General features: G+C 44.6%; 1 protein-coding gene across 1 annotated transcript; it reads left to right on the top strand.

Moving 5' to 3' along the window:
• The first annotated feature begins 2,998 nt into the window (after positions 1-2,998).
• On the top strand, positions 2,999-25,007 carry LOC112224161 (ATP-dependent RNA helicase DHX8-like). Its single transcript, XM_042305899.1, has 22 exons — positions 2,999-3,186; positions 6,590-6,675; positions 9,131-9,203; positions 10,695-10,786; positions 10,903-11,006; positions 11,099-11,461; positions 11,573-11,717; positions 17,510-17,713; positions 17,799-17,886; positions 20,215-20,312; positions 20,425-20,572; positions 20,903-21,084; positions 21,196-21,390; positions 21,510-21,695; positions 21,793-22,003; positions 22,179-22,501; positions 22,623-22,778; positions 22,907-23,044; positions 23,136-23,264; positions 23,481-23,677; positions 23,787-23,966; positions 24,102-25,007. Exons 1-22 carry the CDS (start codon positions 3,003-3,005, stop codon positions 24,319-24,321), a joined length of 3,702 nt encoding a protein of 1,233 aa, XP_042161833.1. The 5' UTR covers positions 2,999-3,002; the 3' UTR covers positions 24,322-25,007.
• The last annotated feature ends 45 nt before the right edge of the window (positions 25,008-25,052 follow it).

Here is a 25,052-nt window from a genome sequence, read left to right as displayed (position 1 = left end):
TCAATACGCCATACATTTTCACTGCAATAACAACACATATAAACAGACTATACAGTTGCACGGCCCTTTTATATTTGTTGATCTTCAAGGCTTTCAGAAATGTTCTGGGGGGGAAAAGTACATTTGTGATGCTTTCCCAGTTAGACTTACCCCCACACCAGTGGGTCACCATTGTTTTATGTTCATGTTGCCTCTAGTGTTACTGTGTTTCCATCAGGAGTGTGACACTCAAGACTTGCAGTGAGCAGAAGCAACAACTTCCGTATCATTCAAGACTGTTGCTTTGTGAGAAGGTGTGAAAGTACACAGTTAGCCATTGTGATGTCAATGCCAGTTAAAGTACCAGTGGCCTGGCTTTGGTCCTAAGTTAGAGCTGGTCCGCCGGAGCCATGCACGGGTGTCAGCCTGCGTACTGTAGATGGAAACAGAAAAGTCGGAGCCTTTTGGGTAAAACACAGGGGTAAATCCTCATTGGAAATGCACCATTGCTCAGCTCAGTTTGCAGTCAGCCAAGGATGGAAATGCATCATGCACGAATTGTAGCAAATGATGAGTACACAGAACCTGTCATGTCACATTGCTATGGGACTGAATGGAAGGGACTGCTACCACTGTTCGGTCCATCAGTACGTCACACTGAATTCTCCCCCATGACTGAGTGCTGTCTAAGTTTTATTCATGTTTTCATGTTGTTGTTTGATGATTGCACGCAGTAGATTGCAGGTGAAATCTAGCAATAAACACTTGGTGCGGGTGGGTATCGTTCCAATTTCACAATCCCAGACAGCATGATGTGAGGGTCCCTCAGGTGAGGACATGGCCAGCCTGACTCTGTCACCCTCCGGTGGCGGAAATACTGCATTACCCAAGCTTGACAGCTTCAGGTCAGCATGTGCAAGATCATTTAAAAAAAGAGTATGGGCAAGCTATCACCTTTGCACACATATACACCCGACATGACTGAAAAACAATCAGAAGTGGGTGGACAATATATGATGAAATGTTCCTTCTCTTTAAATTTTTTTTTTTTTACAAGGCCTAGCTCTACTTAAACACATGTTCATCAATGTGAATGTCAGTCCATTAGCCAGTAAATATGAATGAGTCACATAATAAGATGCGCAGTGTTTTCTCATTGATACTTTTCTTGTCTCAGAATCTTTAATAGGGAGCCCGCTCACTTGTCATGTGGGTGGGAAGCTGTTGTGGGGGCTGTGATCTCACAAAGGCAGCTTTTCTGCCAACCAATCCCTCCCTTGCTTTTCGGACCCTAGCACGGCCCCCTCAGCGGCTCCCTCCTCCTCTCTTCCCTATTTTCCCTCTCTCCATCCTCAGTTGTAGCAGGAATTTTCCACGCAGCGGCAGGCAAACATCTCAGCCAGCTGTGCTGTCAATTCAAGTATATGCACGCATGTGTACGCGCATACAGAGGCTTCACCTCTCTCGTACACTCCTCCCCTCTCTCACCCGCTCGTTCTGACACAAACACATTGCCATACTGAACATATAGCGCCACTGTGAATTCACTTCCTGCCTGTAGGTCAACGGCACATTTGTTTGGAACCCCATCTTGTCGCTCTTTTTTTGCCCCACGCTCACTAATGTAGCAAAGAGCTCGGATGAAGTGACAAGAAATAAACATAAACACGAGGAGGGGGGAACCTGCATTCCATCCACCTTTTTTTAATGTATGAGTGCAGGGATCTTTTCCCATGATGGTTAAACTGGGAAATGTAAAAACAGACACGGAGATGACCCCCCGAGTTGGTTGTAAACAATCAGGAAAGAATGTACTCTTGACAGGGGTTCTCTCTCTCGCTCACTCACTCACTCACTCACTCACTCACACATAGGCTAAACCCACACAGGTATAAGTCCATTGTGAAAGAGTCTCCACTCCCTCCTCAGCTCCACTCCGCTGGGTCAGGTAAGGACAAGAGAGGGGGCCTCAGCTGCACCCCCCACAGATCCATTTCAAAACACATAGGAATATGTAGGCTACACCGTGCTGGAAAAGTGAAGAGGGAAGTGGGGGATGATTATACAAGCCCTTGGCTGGGACCTAACCAGTGAGCCAGGGGGTAGAGAATGAAAGGGGATAAAGGATACACAAATCTTTAATGAAGGAGGAGAGGAAAAAGACTTTAGAAGAGGAGGGGGAGCAAGTGGGTCTCTTGAAGGGAAGGAGATGGTTCTCAGAGACGGCAGTGCAAAGAAAAAGTTTGAAATTCAGGGCAGTTGGGTAACTCATCATACATAAAGACAAGGAAACCTATTCAATTATCTCTAGGGTTATAAAAACCCATTAAAAAAGTGTGTCGTAAGAGAGATGATGCACTTGTGGCAGCAGCTCTTCCTAGATAGCAGTGGTTCAGTGCAGCTGCATGTTCAGGGTTGGGCAGGTTGCTTTCTAAATGTAATCTGTTACAGTTACCTGTCCAGAATCTTATTCAGTAACAACTTTTGGATTACCCAAACTCATTTATGTAACCTGATTACTTTCCCTCTTTTATTTAACCTTTATTTAACTAGGCAAGTCAGTTAATTAAGAACAAATTCTTATTTTCCATAATGGCCTAGGAACAGTGACAGAACGACAGATGTTTACATTGCCAGCTCAGGGATTCGATCTAGCAACCTTTCGATTACTCGTCCAACACTCGAAGCACTAGGCTAACTCGTGTATGTCTGTCACTGTGGCAGTCATAACATCCGGTCAGTGTCCATAGAGACAGTGTCCATCTTGGGAGAGCCCTAAAAACACGCCCCTTCGATACAGTTACGTCTTTTCGTAGCATATTAGGAGGATTTACGCAAGAAATTAGAATAATTAGGTTAAGATTAGGATTTGCGAAAATTCTCTGCTAATTTGACCTTCTACGAAGTGTCTTGTATCGGACTGGAGTGTTTTTAGGGAGTCCCCTTTTGGGAATGGTTTTAGCACCACCAGGTGACAAAATGAAGAACTACACCACACACACTAATTTCCGGCAGAACCGGAAATGGTGTCATACTCCATCAAATTCCAAACATGTCTGCTGCTGGTTTCTTCTGAAAACAAAACAATCTCGTGGAGAATGGCAAACATCGGCGATAACGAGCTAGAACAGCTCGAATACCTTTCGTTAGTATCCAAAGTGTGCACAGAACTCGACAACCATCTGGGGATAAGCGATAAAGATCTAGGTATGAAAACCGCAAGTTGTTTAGCAGCTAACTAACCAGCTACATGTTATCCAACGATAGCTAGCTACCTAAGTTAACTGTCTACGGTCTTATACCCCAAATGAGTCCCAGTAACTCGCTTGGCACTGTTGTGGTTGTCTTGTTGCCAATACAAACGTATCCGGACTAACGTTAGTTAGCTAACCAACACAGCATTGACATCTGTCTGACCTAGCTAGCTAAATTAGTTCTCAATCTCAAGGCGGCATTCTGGCTTCTCCCTGGAAAATTAGCTTCGCCTACGACTGCCTCATGTGAACTGCAATCCCGACGTTGTTTTAACGTTTAGGAACTTAAATAATCATTGGCACTTGTCTTCCATAAGCGATGAAGAATCCTCAAATAAAAAGATATACACTTACGGTATCCGTTTTGGACAGATCCATAACGTTATAACTATGGGTGACTCAATCTACGAAACACTTCCGCTACACTTACACACAGGTGTTATGCGAATGCTAGATGGACAATTAGCACAAGTGGTCGCCTCTTGTCTTCTGTCTGTTTTCTTTTTTAAATAATGTAACATGGATATGGCAGTGTGGGAACACTATATCAAGGTGTGCATCAATGTAATAATTTATGTATATACACTACCGTTCAAAAGTTTGGGTCACTTAGAAATGTCCTTGTTTTTGAAAGAGAAGCACACTTTTGGTCCATTTAAAAGAACACCAAATTGATCAGATACAGTGTAGACATTGTTAATGTTGTAAATTACTATTGTAGCTGGAAACGGCAGATTTTTAATGGAATATCCACATAGGTGTACAGAGGCCCATTATCAGCAACAATCACTCCTGTGTTCGAATGGCACATTGTGTTAGCTAATTCAAGTTTATAATTTTAAAAGGCTAATTGATAATTAGAAAAACCTTTTGCAATTATGTTAGCACAGCTGAAAACTGCTTATTAAAGAAGCAATAAAGCTGGCCTTTAGACTAGTTGAGTATCTGGAGCATCAGCATTTGTGGGTTCGATTACAGGCTCAAAATGGCCAGTTTCAAAAGAAACAAAAGTTTATTTTGAAACTCATCAGTTTATTCTTGTTCTGAGAAATGAAGGCTATTCCAAGATCTCGTACAACGATGTGTACTACTTCCTTCACAGAACAGCGCAAACTGGCCCTAACCAGAATAGAAAGAGGAGTGGGAGGCCCTGGTGCACAACTGAGGAAGAGGACAAGTACATTAGTGTCTAGTTTGATAAACAGATGCCTCACGAGTCCTCAACTGGCAGCTTCATTAAATAGTACCCGCAAAACACCAATCTCAAGGTCAACAGTGAAGATGCAACTCTGGGATGCTGGCTTTATAAGCAGAGTTCCAGTGTCTGTGTTCTTTTGCCCATCTTAATCTTTTATTTTTATTGGCCAGTCTGAGATTTGGCTCTTTCTTTGCAACTCTGCCAACGGAACATTTCAAGAACTTTTCAAGTTTCGTCAAGTACAGTTGCAAAAACCATCAAGCTATAATGAAACTGGCTCTCATGAGGACCGCCACAGAAATGGAATACCCAGAGTTCAAATCAAATTTTATTGGTGACATAATGTGTATAGCAGATGTTATTGCGGATGTAGCGAAATGCTTGTGCTTCTAGCTCTGACAGTGCAGTAATATCTACCTAGTAATATCTAACATCGGTGCTTTTTGATTGCGCATCTGTAAAAGTTTGAGGGTTTTAGGTGACAAGCCAAATTTCTTCAGGCTCCTCAGGTTGAAGAGGCGCTGTTGCGCCTTCTTAACCACACTATCTGTGTGAGTGGACCATATCAGTTTGTCAGTGACGTGTACGCCGAGGAACTTGATCCTTTCCACCTTCTCCATTGCGGTCCCGTCGATGTGGCTAGGGGGTTGCTCCTTCTGCTGTTTCCTGAAGTCCACAATCATCTCCTTTGTTTTTTTGACATTGAGTGAGAGGTTGTTTTCCAGGCACCACACTCCCAGAGCCCTCACCTCCTCCCTGCAGGCTGTCTCGTCATTGTTGGTAATCAAGCCTACTACTGTTGTCTGAACACTGTCATTTTATTTAGAATTCAAGGCACACTTGACCAATATGGCTACCACAGCATTATGCAGCGATATGTCATCCCATCTGGTTTGGGCTTAGTGGCACTATCATTCGTTTTTCAACAGCACAATGACCCAACAAACCTCCAGGCTGTTTAAAGACAATTTTACCAATAAGGAGAGTGATGGAGTGCTGCATCAGATGACCTGGCCTCCACAATCCCCCGACCTCAACCAAACTGAGATGGTTTAGGATGAGTTGGGCCACATAATGAAGGATTTTGGGATGAGTCGGACCGCAGAGTGAAGGAAAAGCAGCCAACAAGTGCTCAGCATATGTGGGAACTCCTTCAAGGCTATTGGAAAAGCATTCCAAATCACATACACTTCCAGGTGAGGCTGGTTGAGAGAATGCCAAGTGTGCAAAGCAGTCAACAGGTCAACGGGTGGCTACTTTGAAGAATCTCAAATATAAAATCTATTTTGACTTTTTTTTGGTTACTACATGATGTGTTATTTCATAGTTTTGTCTTCTCTATTATTCTAAAATGTAGAAAATAGTAAAACTTTTGACTGGTAGTGTGTGTGTATATTTATGGAAGATGAGGTCAAAGATTTTTATCACTAACTCAACAGACCAGAGCCTGTCATTTCCAATGGGAGCAAATTAATCATAGTGGGCAGAACAAGCAAGGAGGTGGGCCCAGCCAAGCACAAGCTAGTGAGTTCCCATTGGCACGTTCTAGCATTTATTTGCATATTTTCGCGAGGGAACGCCTACCCTGATGTGTGCAATAACTCAATTCGCCCTTGCACTCCTTCTAAACAACAATGTTTTGAAACTTTAGCAAAAGGTGAAGTCTACAAAACACTCTGTTACAGATTCTAGTTTTTGAAAGAGATGGAGATCAAATGTTTCATCGATGAGTAAATTTGCAGAATGTTGGCCAAATTCCATGTTCTCCCACTGCCGGTCACTTGGCTTCCTCATCACAATATTTGGTAGTGAGTGGAAACGCCACCTGGAAGCTTCACATTTTATATATCCAGTGAACGATCTGGGTCATTGTTCTATATGTGATGAAGTCCTTATGCTTCCGATACCCTACCGCAAGCAACGAGTGTTAATGGTCTTAACAAAACGTCCCTGTAAGAGGATCTCTTCATTCAATGACTCTTATGTGTAATGGAACTGAGTCATGCTCAAGGGCTATGTCTGACCTTAAAGTTGGCTAGCTAGCTGGCGTGATAGCCCTGTTTAACAAGCAAACGAGTACATTCTTAATGTTTAGGAGTAACATTACTTGGCTAATCAGGTTAACCCTGAACTAATGAGTCGTTTCTTTGCCACACAGCCGAGTTTGTCATCAGTCTTGCTGAAAAGCAACCAACGTTTGATGGCTTTAAATCACTTCTATTGAAAAATGGCGCAGAATTCACAGTAAGTACTGTCCACTGCTATCTACTGTAACTAGCTAGATAGCCAGCAGATCTGACCCACTTGTGTACAGCTGCACTAGGGTCGTACGGACTTTCTGTGTAGATTAAGACACTGCGGAGCCTGCGCAAGATGTTAAGGTTTGGAAAAAGCACATCAATCCAGGGATAAGAAATGCTTGTGCTGTTACACCGAGAAGATTGAACGGCTGCTATTGGCTGGTAGTTCAATCTTCTCTGTGTAACAGTTGGGATAATGGAACAAGTCGGGAGTACAACACATTTCTCATCCCTGAATTGAGGTACGTTTTCCAAGCCATATCTCGCGCTGGCTCCGTGGTGTCTTAATCTACACAGAACGTCTGTCCGACCCTAGTGCAACTGTAAGCAAGCGGGTATGATCTGATGGCTACAGTTGAAGTCGGAAGTTTACGTATACCTTAGCCAAATACATTTAAACTCAGTTTTTCACAATTCCTGATATTTAATCGTAGTAAAAATTCCCTGTTTTAGGTCAGGTAGGATCACCACTTTATTTTTAGAATGTGAAATGTCAGAATAATAGTAGTGATTTATTTCAGCTTTTATATCTTTCATCACATTCCCAGTGGGTCAGAAGTTTACATACACTCAATTAGTATTTAGTAGCATTGCCTTTAAATGTTTTAACTTTTAACCACAAGATTCCCACAATAAGTTGGGTGAATTTTGGCCCATTCCTCCTGACAGAACTGGTGTAACTGATTCAGGTTTGTAAGGCCTCCTTGCTCGCACACGCTTTTTCAGTTCTGCCTACACATTTTCCATAGGATTGAGGTCAGGGCTTTGTAATGGCCACTCCGATACCTTAACTCTGTTGTCCTTATGCCATTTTGCCACAACTTTGGTATCATACTTGGTCATACATTGTCCATTTGGAAGACCCATTTGCGACCAAGCTTTAACTTCCTGACTTAAGTCTTGATTTTGCTTCAATATATCCACTGTGAGCGGACCAAGTAATTGGGCGTCACTCTAAAGCGGGAAGGTGGAATAAACGAGTCAGGAGTAGGTTTTCTTGATTGAACACAGTTCTCTATTGAGGGCATTTGGTCAACACAAACAGTCCAACATAATCAATGAAAATCTTCCAAGGAAAAACATACATCTTCTTCTCCGGATGAAACCGGAACACAATAGGCTTATCTTTAAACTACAACAAAAAGTCACGGGATTGTCACCGTCTTAGTGGTTCTTCCTGGATAGCTCCTCTCTCTCGGTGGCCATCTTCCAGAGATAGTTTTCCCCCTTCTCTGCTGGTTCCATTCTCTCTCTTATAGGGGAAGGAGAGTATGTCATTAGTACCGTCAGCTGTGCTTAATTGCCTCTGGTTACCTTGTCTCCCATGCCTTGTTGGGCTACTATCCATGAGCCCAGCCTGCCCTCTGGTGGTCCTTCCACACCACATAATTTCCTCCCTCATGATGCCATCTATTTTGTGAAGTGCACCAGTCCCTCCTGCAGCAAAGCACTCCCACAACATGATGCTGCCACCCCCATGCTTCACGGTTGGGATGGTGTTCCTTGGCTTGCAAGCCTCCCCCTTTTCCTCCTAACATAACAGTGGTCATTATGGCCAAACAGTTTTATTTTTGTTCCATCCGACCAGGGGACATTTCTCCAAAAATTACGATCTTTGTCCCCATGTGCAGTTGAGTTAAAAGCCAAACCGTAGTCTGGCTTTTTTTATGACGGCTTTGGAGCAGTGGCTTCTTCCTTGCTGAGCGGCCTTTCAGGTTATGTCGATTTAGGACTTGTTTTACTGTGGATATAGATACTTTTGTACCTGTTTCCTCCAGCTCCAAGTACATTCATCTCTAGGAGACAGAACGTGTCTCCTTCCTGAGCGGTATGACGGCTGCGTGGTCCCATGGTGTTTATACTTGCATACTATTGTTTGTACAGATTAACGTGGTACCTTCAGGCATTTGGAAATTGCTCCCAAGGATGAACCAGACTTGTGGAGGTCTACAATTTGTTTTTCTTAGGGCTTGGCTAATTTCATTTGATTTTCCCATGATGTCAAGCAAAGAGGCACTGAGTTTGAAGGTAGGCCTTGAAATACATCCACAGGTACATCTCCAATCGACTCAAATTATGTCAATTAGCCTAACAGAAGCTTCTAAAGCCATGACATAATTTTCTGGAATTTTCCAAGCTGTTTAAAGGCACAATCAACTTAGTGTTTGTAAACTTCTGATCCACTAGAATTGTGATTAAGTGAAATCTGTCTGTAAACAATTGTTGGGAAAATTACTTGTCATGCACAAAGTAGATTTTCCTAGCTGACTTGCCAAAAGTATAGTTTGTTAACAAGAAATGTGTAGAGTGGTTGAAAAACGAGTCTTAATGACTCCAACCGAAGTGCATGTAAACTTCCCGACTTTAACTACGTGTTCAATTTATTTTCGATCTTTCAGGATTCACTTGTTGGCAATTTGCTCAGACTTATTCAAACGATGCGGCCTCCATCAAAGACATCTACAAACAAAGGTATGTGAGCTATATTCCACCTATATCGTCTGATTTATGGTGATGTATGCTTTTCACTTACAATTGCAAAGCTATGGGCTTTGTGCAGTGCATTCGGGAAGTATTCAGACCCCTGCCCTTGACTTTTTCCACATTTTGTTACTTTACAGCCTTATTCTAAAATGAATTAAGTACATTTTTCTTCAATCTACACAATATAAAAAATGTACACATACCTTGTAATTTTCAGGCCCTTTGCAATGAGACTTGAAATTGAGCTCAGTTGCATCCTTTTTCCATTGTTTATTCTTGATGTTTCTGCGTCTTGATTGACTACAACCTGTGGTAAATTCAATTGGTTGGACATGATTTGGAAAGGCACACACCTGTCTATATAAGGTCCCACAGTTGATGGTGTATGTCAGAGAGAAAAACCAAGCCATGAGGTCGAAGGAATTGCCCGCAGAGATCCGAGACAGGATTGTGTCGAGGCACAGAGCTGGGGAAGGGTACCAAAAACATTCTGCAGCATTGACGTTCCCAAACTGAGCAATCAGGGCAGAATGGTCAGGAAGGTGACCAAGAACCTGATAGTCACTGACAGAGCTCCAGAGTTCCTCTTTGGAGATGGGCAACCATCTCCGCAGAACTCCAGCTATCAGGACTTTATTGGTGGAGTGCTCAGTAAAAGGCATATGAAAGCCCGTTGGGGTTTGCCAAAAGGCACCTAAAGGACTCCCAGAAAGTGAGACACAAGATTCTCTGGTCTGATGAAACCAGGATTTAACTCTTTGGCCTGAATGCCAAGCGTCACATCTGGAGGAAACCTGGTACCATCCCAATGGTGAAGCATGGTGGTGGCAGGATCGAGGGAAAGATAACCCGAACAAGGTACAGGGCGATCCTTGATGAAAACCTGCTCCAGAGCGCTCAGGGCCTGCGACTGGGAGTGAACAGAACAACAACCCTAAGCACACAGCCAAGACAACACAGGAGTGGCTTCGGGACAAGTCTCTGAATATCCTTGAGTGGCCCAGTCAGAGCCCAGACATGAACCCGATCGAACATCTCTGGAGAGATGTGAAAATAGCAGTGCAGCAATGGTCCCCATTCAACCTGACAGCGATTGAGAGGATCTGCAGAGAAGAATGGGAGAAATTCCCCAAATACAGGTGTGCCAAGCTTGAAGCGTCATACCCAAGAAGTCTCGGCTGTAATCGCTGCCAAAGGTGCTTCAACAAAGTAAAGAGTCTGAATTACTAATTTTGTTTTTTTCATCTTTTTATTTTTTTATTTTTTGTACATTTGCAAAACATTTGACATGTTTTTGCTTTGTCATTATGGGGTTATTGTGTGTAGATTGTTACGTACCAGTATTATTCTAAATTGATGGGAAAACAACAATTTAATCCATGTGGAAAATATAATGGCGTCTGAATACTTTCCGAATGCACTGTTTATGCTATTGTTACTATGTTGTAGACTTGCTGACTCTTTACTCTATGATTCTAGCTTTTGAGCCTGTGGTCAAGCAGAAGAGTGAGAAGGACAAACTGAAGGAGTTGTTTCCTGCGTTATGCAGGCCAGACGATCCGGCTCCTAAGGTAAGTCTTTGTGCTTTAACATAGTTAATTTGCAGGTAAAATATACATTGTAGACTACTTTGGTTGACTGTGTGACCTACTGATATTTGGCCTACCATTTCTGACCCCCCCCCCAGGCCATACTAGACGAAGACGACGTGAAAATCGCAGACGCCGCCATGAAGGAGTTGGAGATGTTCATGCCCAGTGTGAGTAGATCAGACTCAAAGAGCAAGAGCAGGTAAAGTGATTTCCCCAAATAAACTCTGATTGGCTTCAAGTGTACATTTTCCTCAGTTACATAGATTGGAGCTCATAGATTGTATTCCTCAGGTCGGACAAAAAGAGGCGGCACAGCAGAAGCCGGAGCCGAGACAGGGACAGGAGGAGGCGTCATCGTTCTCGGTCCCGCTCTCGCTCTAGATCTCGATCTAGGGACCGTGATCGTCAGAGAGACCGAGACCGTGAGAGGGACCGCGACCGTGGTAAGAAACGTGCGTCTCGCTGGAGTGAGCGCAGTCGCACCCCCAGCCCCCACAGAGACCGAGACAGGGACACAAAGGAAGGTTCTGACCGGTGGAAGGACAAACACGTGGATCGCCCACCACCAGAGGAGCCTACCGTGGGAGACATATTCAACGGCAAAATCACCAGCATCATGCAGTTTGGCTGCTTCGTGCAACTGGAGGGGCTGAGGTCAGGAAAAGAGTTGTTAATGCCTCGGCAAAAGTCTTTAATTCAATAGTGATGAACTTGGTTCGCGTTTGATTGTGCAATGTTGAAAGCCTTATCTGTTTTGCATTGTAGGAAACGCTGGGAGGGGTTGGTGCACATCTCTGAGCTACGCAGAGAGGGACGTGTTGCCAATGTGGCTGATGTGGTCCAGAAAGGTCAACGAGTCAAGATCAAGGTGCTGTCCTTTACTGGCTCCAAGACCAGTCTCAGCATGAAGGTATGTGCCTTCAGGAAGTATTCATACCCCATCAAATTGTATTGGTCACATACAGTGCCTTGCGAAAGTATTCGGCCCCCTTGAACTTTGCGACCTTTTGCCACATTTCAGGCTTCAAACATAAAGATATAAAACTGTATTTTTTTGTGAAGAATCAACAACAAGTGGGACACAATCATGAAGTGGAACGACATTTATTGGATATTAACTTTTTTAACAAATCAAAAACTGAAAAATTGGGCGTGCAAAATTATTCAGCCCCCTTAAGTTAATACTTTGTAGCGCCACCTTTTGCTGCGATTACAGCTGTAAGTCGTTTGGGGTATGTCTCTATCAGTTTTGCACATCGAGAGACTGACATTTTTTCCCATTCCTCCTTGCAAAACAGCTCGAGCCCAGTGAGGTTGGATGGAGAGCATTTGTGAACAGCAGTTTTCAGTTCTTTCCACAGATTCTTGATTGGATTCAGGTCTGGACTTTGACTTGGCCATTCTAACACCTGGATATGTTTATTTTTGAACCATTCCATTGTAGATTTTGCTTTATGTTTTGGATCATTGTCTTGTTGGAAGACAAATCTCCGTCCCAGTCTCAGGTCTTTTGCAGACTCCATCAGGTTTTCTTCCAGAATGGTCCTGTATTTGGCTCCATCCATCTTCCCATCAATTTTAACCATCTTCCCTGTCCCTGCTGAAGAAAAGCAGGCCCAAACCATGATGCTGCCACCACCATGTTTGACAGTGGGGATGGTGTGTTCAGGGTGATGAGCTGTGTTGCTTTTACGCCAAACATAACGTTTTGCATTGTTGCCAAAAAGTTCAATTTTGGTTTCATCTGACCAGAGCACCTTCTTCCACATGTTTGGTGTGTCTCCCAGGTGGCTTGTGGCAAACTTTAAACGACACTTTTTATGGATATCTTTAAGAAATGGCTTTCTTCTTGCCACTCTTCCATAAAGGCCAGATTTGTGCAATATACGACTGATTGTTGTCCTATGGACAGAGTCTCCCACCTCAGCTGTAGATCTCTGCAGTTCATCCAGAGTGATCATGGGCCTCTTGGCTGCATCTCTGATCAGTCTTCTCCTTGTATGAGCTGAAAGTTTAGAGGGACGGCCAGGTCTTGGTAGATTTGCAGTGGTCTGATACTCCTTCCATTTCAATATTATCGCTTGCACAGTGCTCCTTGGGATGTTTAAATCTTGGGAAATCTTTTTGTATCCAAATCTGGCTTTAAACTTCTTCACAACAGTATCTCGGACCTGCCTGGTGTGTTCCTTGTTCTTCATGATGCTCTCTGCGCTTTTAACGGACCTCTGAGACTATCACAGTGCAGGTGCATTTTTGCATTTTTGATTTGTTAACATTTTTTGAAATATCCAATAAATGTCGTTCCACTTCATGATTGTGTCCCACTTGTTGTTGATTCTTCACAAAAAAATACAGTTTTATATCTTTACGTTTGAAGCCTGAAATGTGGCAAAAGGTCGCAAAGTTCAAGGGGGCCGAATACTTTCGCAAGGCACTGTACACGTGTTTAGCAGATGTTAATGCGGGTGTCGCAAAATGGTTGTGCTTCTAGCTCCGACAGACAGTGCACTAATATCTAACAAATTACACAACATATACCCGATACACACACATTTAGTAAAAGAATGGAATTAAGAATATAAAAATATATCGACGAGCAATGTCAGAGCGGCATAGAATAGGATACAGAAAATACATATGAGATGGGTAATGCAAGATATGTAGACATTTTTGAGTGACTAGTGTTGCATTTATTAGTGGCCAGTGATTTCAGGTCTATGTGTATATAGGCAGCAGCCTCTGTGCTAGTGATGGTTATTTTAACAGTCTTATGGCCTTGAGATCAGTCTCTGGGTCCCAACTATAATGCACTTGTACTGACCTCGCCTTCTGGATTATAGCGGGGTGTTTGTTGTCCTTGATGATCTTTTTGGCCTTCCTGTGACATCGGGTGCTGTAGGTGCCCTGGAGGACAGGTAGTTTTCACCCTGTGATGCGTTGGGAAGACTGCACCACCCTCTGGAGAGCCCTGCTGTTGTGGGCGATGCAGTTGCCATACCAAGCAGTGATACAGCCCGTCAGGATGCTCTCGATTGTGCATCTGTAGAAGTTTGGGGGTTTTAGGTGACAAGCCAAATTTCTTCAGCCTCCTGGGGTTGACGATGCGCTGTTGTGACTTCACCACACTATCTGTGAGTGAACCATTTCAGTTTGTCAGTGATGTCTACGCGGAGGAACTTGAAGGTTTCCAACTTCTCCATTGCGAGACTGCAAATGTGGATGGGGGGGCGCTCCATCTGCTGTTTCCTGAAGTCTATGATCATCTCCTTTGTTTTGTTGAGTGAGTGTTATTTTCCTGGCACCACACTCCAAGAGCCCTCATCTCCTCCCTGTAGACGGTCTCGTCATTGTTGGTAATTAAGCCTACTACTGTTGTCATCTGCAAACTTGATGATTGAGTTGGAGGTGTGCTTGGCCACGCAGTCATGGGTGAACAGGGAGTACAGGAGGGGACTAAGCACGTACCCCTGACGGGCCCCTGTGTTGAGGATCAATCTAGTGGAGGTTTTTCCTACCTTCACCACCTCGGGGCGGCCCATCATGAAGTCCAGGACCCAGTTGCACAGGGTGGGGTTCAGTCCCAGGGCCTGGAGCTTAATGATGAGCTTGGAGGGTACTGTGGTGTTGAATGCTAAGCTATAGTCATTGAACAGCATTCTTACATATGTATTCCTCTTGTCTAGATGGGATAGGGCAGTGTGATGGCGATTGCGGCGTCTGTGGATCTAATTGAGACAGTAAGCAAATTGAAGTGGGTTTAGGGTGACGAGTAAGGTAGAGGTGATATGATCCTTGACGAGTCTTTCAAAGCACTTCATGACGACAGAAGTGAGTGTTACGGGGCGAAAGTAATTTAGTTCAGTTACCTTTGCTTGCTTGGGTACAGGAACAATAGTGGCCATCATGAAGCATGCGGGGACAGCAGACTGGTATAGGGAGAGATTGAATATGTCCGTAAACACATCAGCCAGCTGGTCTGCACATGCTCTGATGACGTGGCTAGGGATGCCGTCTGGGCCGGCAGCCTTGTGAGGGTTAAAACGCTTAAATGTCATACGGCCACTGAGAAGCGGGCCGCGTCAGTGGCACTGTTATCCTCAAAGCAAGCAAAGAATGACGTGGCTGGTTTTCCTTTTGTAGTCCGTGATTATCTGTAGACCCTGTCACATAGGTCTGCTGTCTGAGCCGTTGAATTGTGGCTCCACTTTGTCTCTATACTGACATTTTGCCCTGTTTGGAAATAACTACACTGTTTGTATTCTGCCATATTCCCAGTCACCTTGCCATGGTTAAATGCAGTGATTCGCACTTTCAGTTTTGCACAAATGCTGCCATATATCTACGGTTTCTGTTTAGGGTAGGTATTGAGTACAACATCTCCTATACACTTCCTGCTAAAGTGAGTCAGTCTATTCATCTATGTTGTTCTCAGAGGCTACCCGCAACATATCCCAGTCCGCGTGATCAAAACAGTCTTGATGCGTGGATTCCGATTGGTCAGACCAGTGGTGAATAGTCCTTAGCGAGGGTACCACCTGTTTGAGTTTCTGCCTATAGGAAGGGAGGAAATGAGGGCGGAGGGGGGGGGTTATAGGTATCCCGGAAGTTGGAGTAACAGTGGTCGAGTTTTGGCAGCGCAAGTCCTACAGTCGATATGTTGCTAGAATTTTTGGCATCTTTTTTCTCAAATTTGCTTTGTTAAAATCTCCAGCTACAATAAATGCAGCCTCAGGACATACGGTTTCTGGTTTGCATAAAGTCAACTGGAGTTCTTTGAGGGCTGTCGCAGTATCAGCTTGAGGAGGAAATATACACGGCCGTGACTATAACCAATGACAATTCTCTTGGGAGATAATACGGTCTGCATTTGATTTGAGGTATTCTAGATCGGGTGATCAAAAGGACTTGAGTTCCTGTATATTATCACAATTACACCATGAGTAGTTAATCATGAAACACACCGCCCTCCTTTTTCCCAGAGAGATATTTAATCCTGTCTGTGCGATGAACTGAGATTCCAACTGGCTGGACTGATTCGGACAGTATATCCCGAGAGAGATGTTTCCGTGAAGCAGAGTATGTTACAATCCCTGTCTCTCTGGAAAGAGATCCCCATCCATGAGCTCCTCAACTTTATTCTCCAGATAGTAATATGCTTGGAAGCGGTGGGTGGCGTGTGCGCCTCTTAAGTCGGACTAAAAGACCACTCCGAGTACCTCTCCTTCGCCGGAGTTGTTTTGGGTTCTGGAATCAGTTAATTTGCCCTGGGGGGTGCGAACAATTGACCTGCTTCGGGAAAGTCGTATTCCTGGTAGTGCTAATGAGTTACCGGCGCTTTGATATCCTATAGTTCTTCCCGGCTGTATGTAATAACACAACTTTTTCTGGGCTAACAATGTAAGAAATTATACATAAAAAAAAAAACATCTGCAGAGTTTCCTAAGAGCAAGAAGCAAGGCAGCCCTTTCTGTCAGTGACATTTTTAACTTATTCAGAAGGTTGTTACAGCCTGAATTCAAATTGGATTAAGTGGATTTTTTTCCCCTCACCTAACTACACACAATTCCCAATAAACTTGTTTTTAGACATTTTAGCAAATTTCTTAAATTCATTAATCTAATTTACATAAGTATTCACATCCCTGAGTTAATAAGCACTTTTGGTGGCGATGATAGCTGCTTTGAGTCATCTTGGGTATGTATATCAGCTTTGCACATCTGGATTTGTGGATATTCTCAAGCTCTGTTAAGTTACAATAGATGGAGAGTGGTGGTGAACAGCAATCTTCAAGTCTTTCCACAGATTTAATGGGATTCAAGTCTAGGCTTTGGTGGGACCACTCAGACTTTCACATTCTTGTTCTGAAGCCATTCCAGCTTTGCTTTGGCTGTATCCTTGGTGTCATTGTCCTGTTGGATTGTAAATCTTCACCCCAGTCTAAGTTCATTTACATTCTGAAGCAAGTTCTCATGAAGGATTTGCCTGTATTTGGCGCCATTCATCGTTCTCCCTATCCTTACCAGTCTCCCAGTCCCTGCTGCTGAAAAGCACCCCCATAGCATGATTCTGCCGCCACCATGCTTCACAGTAGGGATGGTGTTAGACGGGTGATGAGCTGTGCCTGGTTTTCTCCACACATAGTGCATTTCATTCAGGCCAAAGAGTTCCATGTGATACCACAGGGCAAACCCTATGGTATCACGATACTGCTTGGTATCACATCATTAGTAAATGTTGGTGTTGTGACAAACACACTGAAAATAGATCTTTTTCACACAGAAATTTGCATCACCTTTTTGGGGGCTCACCAGTTTTCATCCCTGTAATCATGTTGGTAAAATTATGGGCATTTAAAGTAATTTTCCTGTTGAAAAAATGTATATTCAATTTTATATTTATTATCCTAAAAATGTATATTTATTTTTTGACAACTGGAAACTTCAAGGAGTTTGTTTGTCATTCCCCTTGCTTGAGGAACAAAAGAGAAAAGCCCCCCCACACACACACACTTGGGTGCTATGGCATGACTTACCTTGTACCACATATTGAGATGTACCCTTTCTGTTAAGAAATCAGCTGTTAAATTAGGTGAAAAGGAGACTGGAGTGCCACTAAGTTTTAAAGGCTTTGGAACATTTGGAAAGCACTATGAAAGACATGTTTAATTATTACTGAAACACTGGCTCTCCTCTTGGTTGACAGGATGTGGACCAGGAAACTGGGGAGGACCTGAACCCCAACAGAAGGAGGAACCAGGGCCCTGATGGTGAGGAGGAGAAAATCATGAGGAACCCCGACCGCCCAACCAACCTCAACCTGGGCCACGCCCCTGAGTTGGAGGATGACACACTGGAACGCAAGAGACTGACCAAGATATCTGACCCCGAGAAGTGGGAAATCAAACAGGTATGTGTGAAAGGGTTTTTATCAAGACCTTGACTGTTATCAATGTGATTTTTGATCTAATAATGCTATTTTCTTCTGTTCTCAGATGATTGCTGCTAATGTTCTTTCTAAAGAGGAGTTCCCTGACTTTGACGAGGAGACTGGTATCCTCCCCAAAGTTGATGACGAAGAAGGTAAAACATGACTTATGTTATTGTGTGTTCCACAGCAGGTTGGTCAAAACAAGCTTTGTGATTTGCTTGAGACGTGTTCTAAGCCATACTAAAAACTGTTTAGCACGGGTGAGCCTATGATGCAAAAATGGGCATCTTTTTTTCTGTTCCATCTGAGAAATCCCTGCCCATCCATTGTCTCATCGGCTCAGCCAGCCAATTCATTAACTTGATCTCCACTGTAAAAAAAAAAGTATATCGACGTTATTTCCTCTTGCTTCTAGCCTATCATTTGGTTTGCAACAACAGGGATTTGTATAAACGTTGCTGCCAGTCTCTCGACATTTGCAACATTGTATCATAATTGAAATTCCAGCTCCACTGTCTTATTGAGAATGAACGTGTCAGGACGAGACAGTCATCTTTTCGCAGCCAGTCAGTCATGAATCAGCTATATATATATATATATATATATATTGCTCAAAAAAATATAATATACTGGGGAACACTTAAACAACACAATGTAACTCCAAGTCAATCACACTTCTGTGAAATCAAACTGTCCACTTAGGAAGCAACACTGATTGACAATAAATTTCACATGCTGTTGTGCAAATGGAATAGACAACAGGTGGAAATTATAGGCAATTAGCAAGACACCCCCAATAAAGGAGTGGTTCTGCAGGTGGTGACCACAGACCACTTCTCAGTTCCTATGCTTCCTGGCTGATGTTTTGGTCACTTTTGAATGCTGGCGGTGCTTTCACTCTAGTGGTAGCATGAGACAGTCTACGACCCACACAAGTGGCTCAGGTAGTGCAGCTCATCCAGGATGGCACATCAATGCGAGCTGTGGCAAGAAGGTTTGCTGTGTCTGTCAGCATAGTGTCCAGAGCATGGAGGCGCTACCAGGAGACAGGCCAGTACATCAGGAGACGTGGAGGACGCCGTAGGAGGGCAACAACCCAGCAGCAGGACCGCTACCTCTGCCTTTGTGCAAGGAGGAGCAGGAGGAGCACTGCAAATTGACCTCCAGCAGGCCACAAATGTGCATGTGTCTGCTCAAACGGTCAGAAACAGACTCCATGAGGGTGGTATGAGGGCCCGACGTCCACAGGTGGGGGTTGTGCTTTACAGCCCAACACCATGCAGGATGTTTGGCATTTGCCAGAGAACACCAAGATTGGCAAATTCGCCACTGGCCACTGTCTGGAGATGCCGTGGAGAACGTTCTGCTGCCTGCAACATCCTCCAGCATGACCGGTTTGGCGGTGGTTCAGTCATGGTGTGGGGTGGCATTTCTTTGGGGGGCCGCACAGCCCTCCATGTGCTTGCCAGAGGTAGCCTGACTGCCATTAGGTACCGAGATGAGATCCTCAGACCCCTTGTGAGACCATATGCTGGTGCGGTTGGCCCTGGGTTCCCCCTAATGCAAGACAATGCTAGACCTCATGTGGCTGGAGTGTGTCAGCAGTTCCTGCAAGAGGAAGGCATTGATGCTATGGACTGGCCCACCCGTTCCCCAGACCTGAATCCAATTGAGCACATCTGGGACATCATGTCTCGCTCCATCCACCAACGCCACAGACTGTCCAGGAGTTGGCGTATGCTTTAGTCCAGGTCTGGGAGGAGATCCCTCAGGAGACCATCCGCCACCTCATCAGGAGCATGCCCAGGCGTTGTAGGGAGGTCATACAGGCACGTGGAGGCCACACACACTACTAAGCCTCATTTTGACTTGTTTTAAGGACATTACATCAAAGTTGGATCAGCCTGTAGTGTGGTTTTCCACTTTAATTTTGAGTGTGACTCCAAATCCAGACCTCCATGGGTTGATAAATTTGATTTCCATTGATAATTTTTGTCTGATTTTGTTGTCAGCACATTCAACTATGTAAAGAAAAAAGTATTTAATAATAATATTTCATTCATTCAGATCTAGGATGTGTTATTTTAGTGTTCCCTTTATTTTAGGCAGCTACTTTGCTACTATAGCATAGTTTGACGTGACTGTTGTAGTTGGCTAGCTAGCAAGCAAGGGATAATAGCTTTGCCAGCCAGCATGGCAATGGAACATTTAGATTTAAAATATATATATATTTTCCATTTGACTCGTAACCCATTATAGAAAAGCAATTGTACACTTGCGGTTGTGTAAAAACGTTTTTTTTTAGCACGATTGTGCTAATCTACGGTACTCTGCTCCGCCTCGTACCTATGGCCGCAGCACAGCCGTGCTAAAAGAGTAATTTAGCATGCCCTCGTGTACATTTTCTTGATAGAAAACCACTGTCGGTTTAGATTCACATCGAAGTATTGGATGCTGATTTGTCCACCGCTTTCTTTCAGATGAGGACCTGGAAATTGAGCTGGTGGAGGAGGAGCCTCCGTTCCTGAGAGGACACACTAAACAGAGTATGGACATGAGCCCTGTCAAGATTGTTAAGGTATGTTTCCATGTCCTCTTGATCAACCTACTTTCAAGGCAATTTTGTTTGAGTGTTTTCATCCTGTTTAGTAGTGTGAACAATTGCAGCTCACTTTGTTTCCCTCTGTCAGAATCCAGACGGCTCGCTGTCCCAGGCTGCCATGATGCAGAGTGCATTGGCTAAGGAGAGGAGGGAGGTGAAGCAGTGTCAGCGAGAGGCTGAGATGGACTCTATCCCCATGGGCCTGAACAAACACTGGGTAGACCCTCTGCCTGATGGTAAGTCCGTATGGAAGCACACAGTAATCCTCAACACAGTCCAGTCTGAGCCACTACATCAGACTTCCTCCAGTGTAGCAGCAGCAGCCCTCAGGGTTTCCAGGGCTGGAGATGGTTATCTGGTTTCCTTTAGCATCCTAACAGGCCGGATAAAGTGGCCCGCTGTAGTGTGCCGTGTCCTCCATGGCCCAGGGTTATAGGGGAGGCTTTGTGGGTGTAAAGGTTCCTCCCAGGGTCCTAGACTGGGTCTGGATCACCAGTCATCTGAAGGGGTGGAGGTTAAATATCATACCAGTTCATCTCAATTAAAGACGCTTCCCTCTTACACAGTTGATGGAAGGCAGATTGCAGCCAACATGAGAGGAATTGGCATGATGCCAACTGACATCCCAGAGTGGAAGAAACATGCCTTTGGGGGCAACAAGGCCTCTTACGGCAAGAAGACGGCAATGTCCATCCTGGAGCAGAGAGAGAGCCTGCCCATCTACAAGCTCAAAGAGCAGCTCATACAGGTTTGTGCAAAAGTTTGCAAATTATATATCGCTAGTTATTTCTATTTCAGCAGCTGTTTTTGACCATTTATGGCATAACATTTTGCTCACATCTCTGCTTCTCTATTACAGGCTGTCCACGATAACCAGATCTTGATTGTTATTGGAGAGACTGGTTCTGGGAAAACTACCCAGATCACCCAGTACCTGGCCGAGGCGGGATACACCACTCGGGGGAAGATCGGCTGCACTCAGCCCCGTCGTGTGGCAGCCATGTCTGTGGCCAAGAGAGTCTCTGAAGAGTACGGTTGCTGTCTGGGCCAGGAGGTGAGTGATCTCCTGGCCCACGTGACCATGAGACGATGCCGAATACATCTGATGGCAGAACAATCTCAAACGTCTGGCCCTAGTTATTTCTAACTTGTGTCTCTGTTCTTCTACACCAGGTGGGCTACACCATCCGTTTTGAGGACTGCACCAGCCCTGAGACGGTGATCAAGTACATGACAGACGGTATGTTGCTGAGAGAGTGTTTGATAGATCCGGACCTTGGCCAGTACGCCATCATCATGTTGGATGAGGCCCACGAGAGGACCATCCATACCGATGTGCTCTTCGGTCTGCTCAAGAAGGTATACCAGGGTCTTGTTTCCCCTTGACTTCAGGGTCTAAACAGCGCTAATATTTTAAAGGAAAGTTTTGTATTAAGCTAACTCTCCCTCTTTTCAGACAGTGCAGAAACGCACAGACATGAAGCTGATTGTCACTTCAGCCACGCTAGATGCCGTCAAGTTCTCCCAGTACTTCTACGAAGCGCCCATCTTTACCATCCCAGGACGTACCTATCCAGTGGAGGTGCTGTACTGCAAAGAGCCTGAGACGGACTACCTGGACGCCAGTCTCATCACTGTCATGCAGATCCACCTGACCGAGCCTCCAGGTACGGTTTTAACAAAGGTTAAACCCAGTGTACAGTCTAACTGTAATTCATAGTCATTGACCTAAATCACTGCATGAATGCAAATCCATTGCTATAAAATGTCAGTTTGAGATTCACCCTTGATTGTGAAGAGTTATCAACCTTCTTTATGTCCTCTCTCGCTCCTTGTTTGCAGGTGATGTCCTGGTGTTTCTGACGGGTCAGGAGGAGATTGACACCGCTTGTGAGATCTTGTATGAACGGATGAAGTCTCTGGGACCTGAAGTGCCCGAACTCATCATTCTACCTGTCTACTCTGCGCTGCCAAGCGAGATGCAGACCCGTATCTTTGACCCTGCTCCCCCCGGCAGCAGAAAGGTTGTCATTGCCACTAACATTGCTGAGACGTCTCTGACCATTGACGGTATCTACTACGTTGTGGACCCAGGATTTGTGAAGCAAAAGGTGTACAACTCCAAGACTGGTATTGACCAGCTGGTGGTGACTCCCATTTCACAGGTAGACTGGTTAATCACTCAGTTCATATTTCTTTTCTAAACCTACCAAGATTGTAACCCCTCTGTCTCTCTCAAGCAATTACGATTTGGTATGCTAAGAGCTTCAATGTAACTTCTGTTAGGCCCAAGCCAAGCAGCGGGCTGGTAGAGCTGGAAGAACTGGCCCAGGGAAGACCTACAGGCTGTACACCGAGAGAGCATACAGAGACGAGATGCTCACCACCAACGTGCCTGAGATCCAGAGAACTAACTTGGCCAGCACTGTGCTGTCCCTCAAGGTATGCACACAGTCACAAAAGGGGATAAACCTTGTTTCACTGTACATGCTTCTGTGATCTATACTTGTCTGCTGAGACCTACTCCTCCCGTATCATCCCCTGACGTCCCTTTCTCCATATTCCTTCAGGCCATGGGCATCAATGACCTGCTATCGTTTGATTTCATGGACGCTCCACCCATGGAGACACTGATCACTGCCATGGAGCAGCTCTACACTCTGGGGTCTCTGGACGATGAAGGGTTGCTCACTCGTCTCGGACGCAGGGTAAGAGTTTATACCAAAAAAAGGAGACTATTGTTAAGAAAGGCAAAAGTGAGGATTAATTACCAATTCATTATTTCCGTCTCTCTGTCAGATGGCGGAGTTCCCTCTGGAGCCCATGCTGTGTAAGATGCTGATCATGTCCGTCCACCTGGGCTGCAGTGAGGAGATGCTCACCATCGTCTCCATGCTGTCTGTGCAGAACGTCTTCTACAGGCCCAAGGTACGGCAAATCACAAGACTCATAAACACTGAAATAGGGTCATATCACTCCTCTGGGTATCCTGATTAGATCTTTTTTTCTTTTTTTTTTCTTTGCAGCACAGTTGAATGTTGTTGAGGTTTACCATTATGGTTGGAGACCTCAATGAGGCAATTATATGGTGTGCCATTGTTGATAATTGGATGACTAACAGTTATTTTATTCTCTGTGTCTCAGGACAAGCAGGCCCTGGCTGACCAGAAGAAGGCCAAGTTCCACCAGGCCGAGGGAGACCACCTTACTCTGCTGGCTGTCTATAACTCCTGGAAGAACAACAAGTTCTCCAACCCCTGGTGCTACGAGAACTTCATCCAGGCCCGTTCCTTGCGCAGAGCCCAGGATATCCGCAAACAGATGCTGGGTATCATGGACAGGTAGGTTCCACTGTCAATTTGATGATCAAGTTAATTGTATGTCTGGTAAGGAATCCTCACTTACTAGAAATCTTCTCACACAAATCCAAAAACGTTTACCTCTTTTCAGACATAAACTGGATGTGGTGACTTGTGGAAAGGCCACGGTGCGTGTGCAGAAGGCCATCTGCAGTGGTTTCTTCCGGAACGCAGCCAAAAAGGATCCCCAGGAGGGCTACCGTACGCTCATTGACCAGCAGGTGGTGTACATCCACCCCTCCAGTGCCCTGTTCAACCGCCAGCCTGAGTGGTGAGTCGACCCTCATTTCTGATTACCACGGGGAGTAATGGATTAGTCACTAGTTTACATTGAATGTCAACTGTTACTGAGCCATCCTGGACATTATTTTCCTCTTGCCTGATACTCTTATTCCTCTCTCCACAGGGTGGTGTACCATGAGTTGGTGCTGACCACTAAGGAGTACATGAGGGAGGTGACCACCATTGACCCACGCTGGCTGGTAGAGTTCTCGCCGGCCTTCTTCAAAGTGTCCGACCCCACGCGCCTCAGCAAACAGAAGAAGCAGCAGCGCCTCGAGCCCCTCTACAACCGTTACGAGGAGCCCAACGCTTGGAGAATCTCCCGCGCCTTTCGGCGGCGCTAGAATATGCATCTTGTATCGCAACACAGAAAGAGAGGGACAGATTCCTATATCAGCTGGTTGAGAAATACCATGGAGAGACATTGTCTGCCAACAGGCCTTTTTAGCTGTGACATACAATTTGATAAAGCTGGGTCATGATCTACTTGTTTTGGACATGTGTAAAGTATGTGTTATATGTGCTCAGCTGTTTTCTATTAACTGCAATTCTATAATTTTGAGCTGAATTCTGGTGGGCTGAATTCTTTCTCTTGACCTGTATAGCAGTCAACTAGTAAAATTAGGTCATTGCTCTCCTGTCCTTACAGGCTTACCTGGGTAACATGAATAAAAATGTCTCATCCCCCTGAGGAGAATCAATCTTATATTTGAGTATCATGGACAACGAAACATGTTTGTTTTACTTGAATGTCACATCTGACCTGTGTGTAAACTTCTGAAAAATGATACATTGAATAGGAAGGGGACTGGGCAGTAATTTGACAAGGCAGTGAACGTCTTTGTTTAAAAAGCACAGTGCTCTGAGACAGTTTGTCTTTTATAGTAGGCTATATTTTTATACAATGAAGGGAGATACCAGGATGGAACTTAATACTTGGGCATTGTCTTTGGTTTAGCTTTGTGTGATTGCTTTACTGTGCTAGTGTAATCCTAACATTTTCTGCACTCATTAAATGCATGTTCTCATACTTTTTGTTGCTAATGTTTGATTTAGAAATGTTTTATTGACATCC

The sequence above is a fragment of the Oncorhynchus tshawytscha genome, linkage group LG25 (assembly GCF_018296145.1).
Source record: "Oncorhynchus tshawytscha isolate Ot180627B linkage group LG25, Otsh_v2.0, whole genome shotgun sequence".
Lineage (NCBI taxonomy): Eukaryota > Metazoa > Chordata > Actinopteri > Salmoniformes > Salmonidae > Oncorhynchus > Oncorhynchus tshawytscha.
Note: the sequence above shows the minus strand (reverse complement) of the source record. Positions and strands in the feature narration are given on the sequence as shown.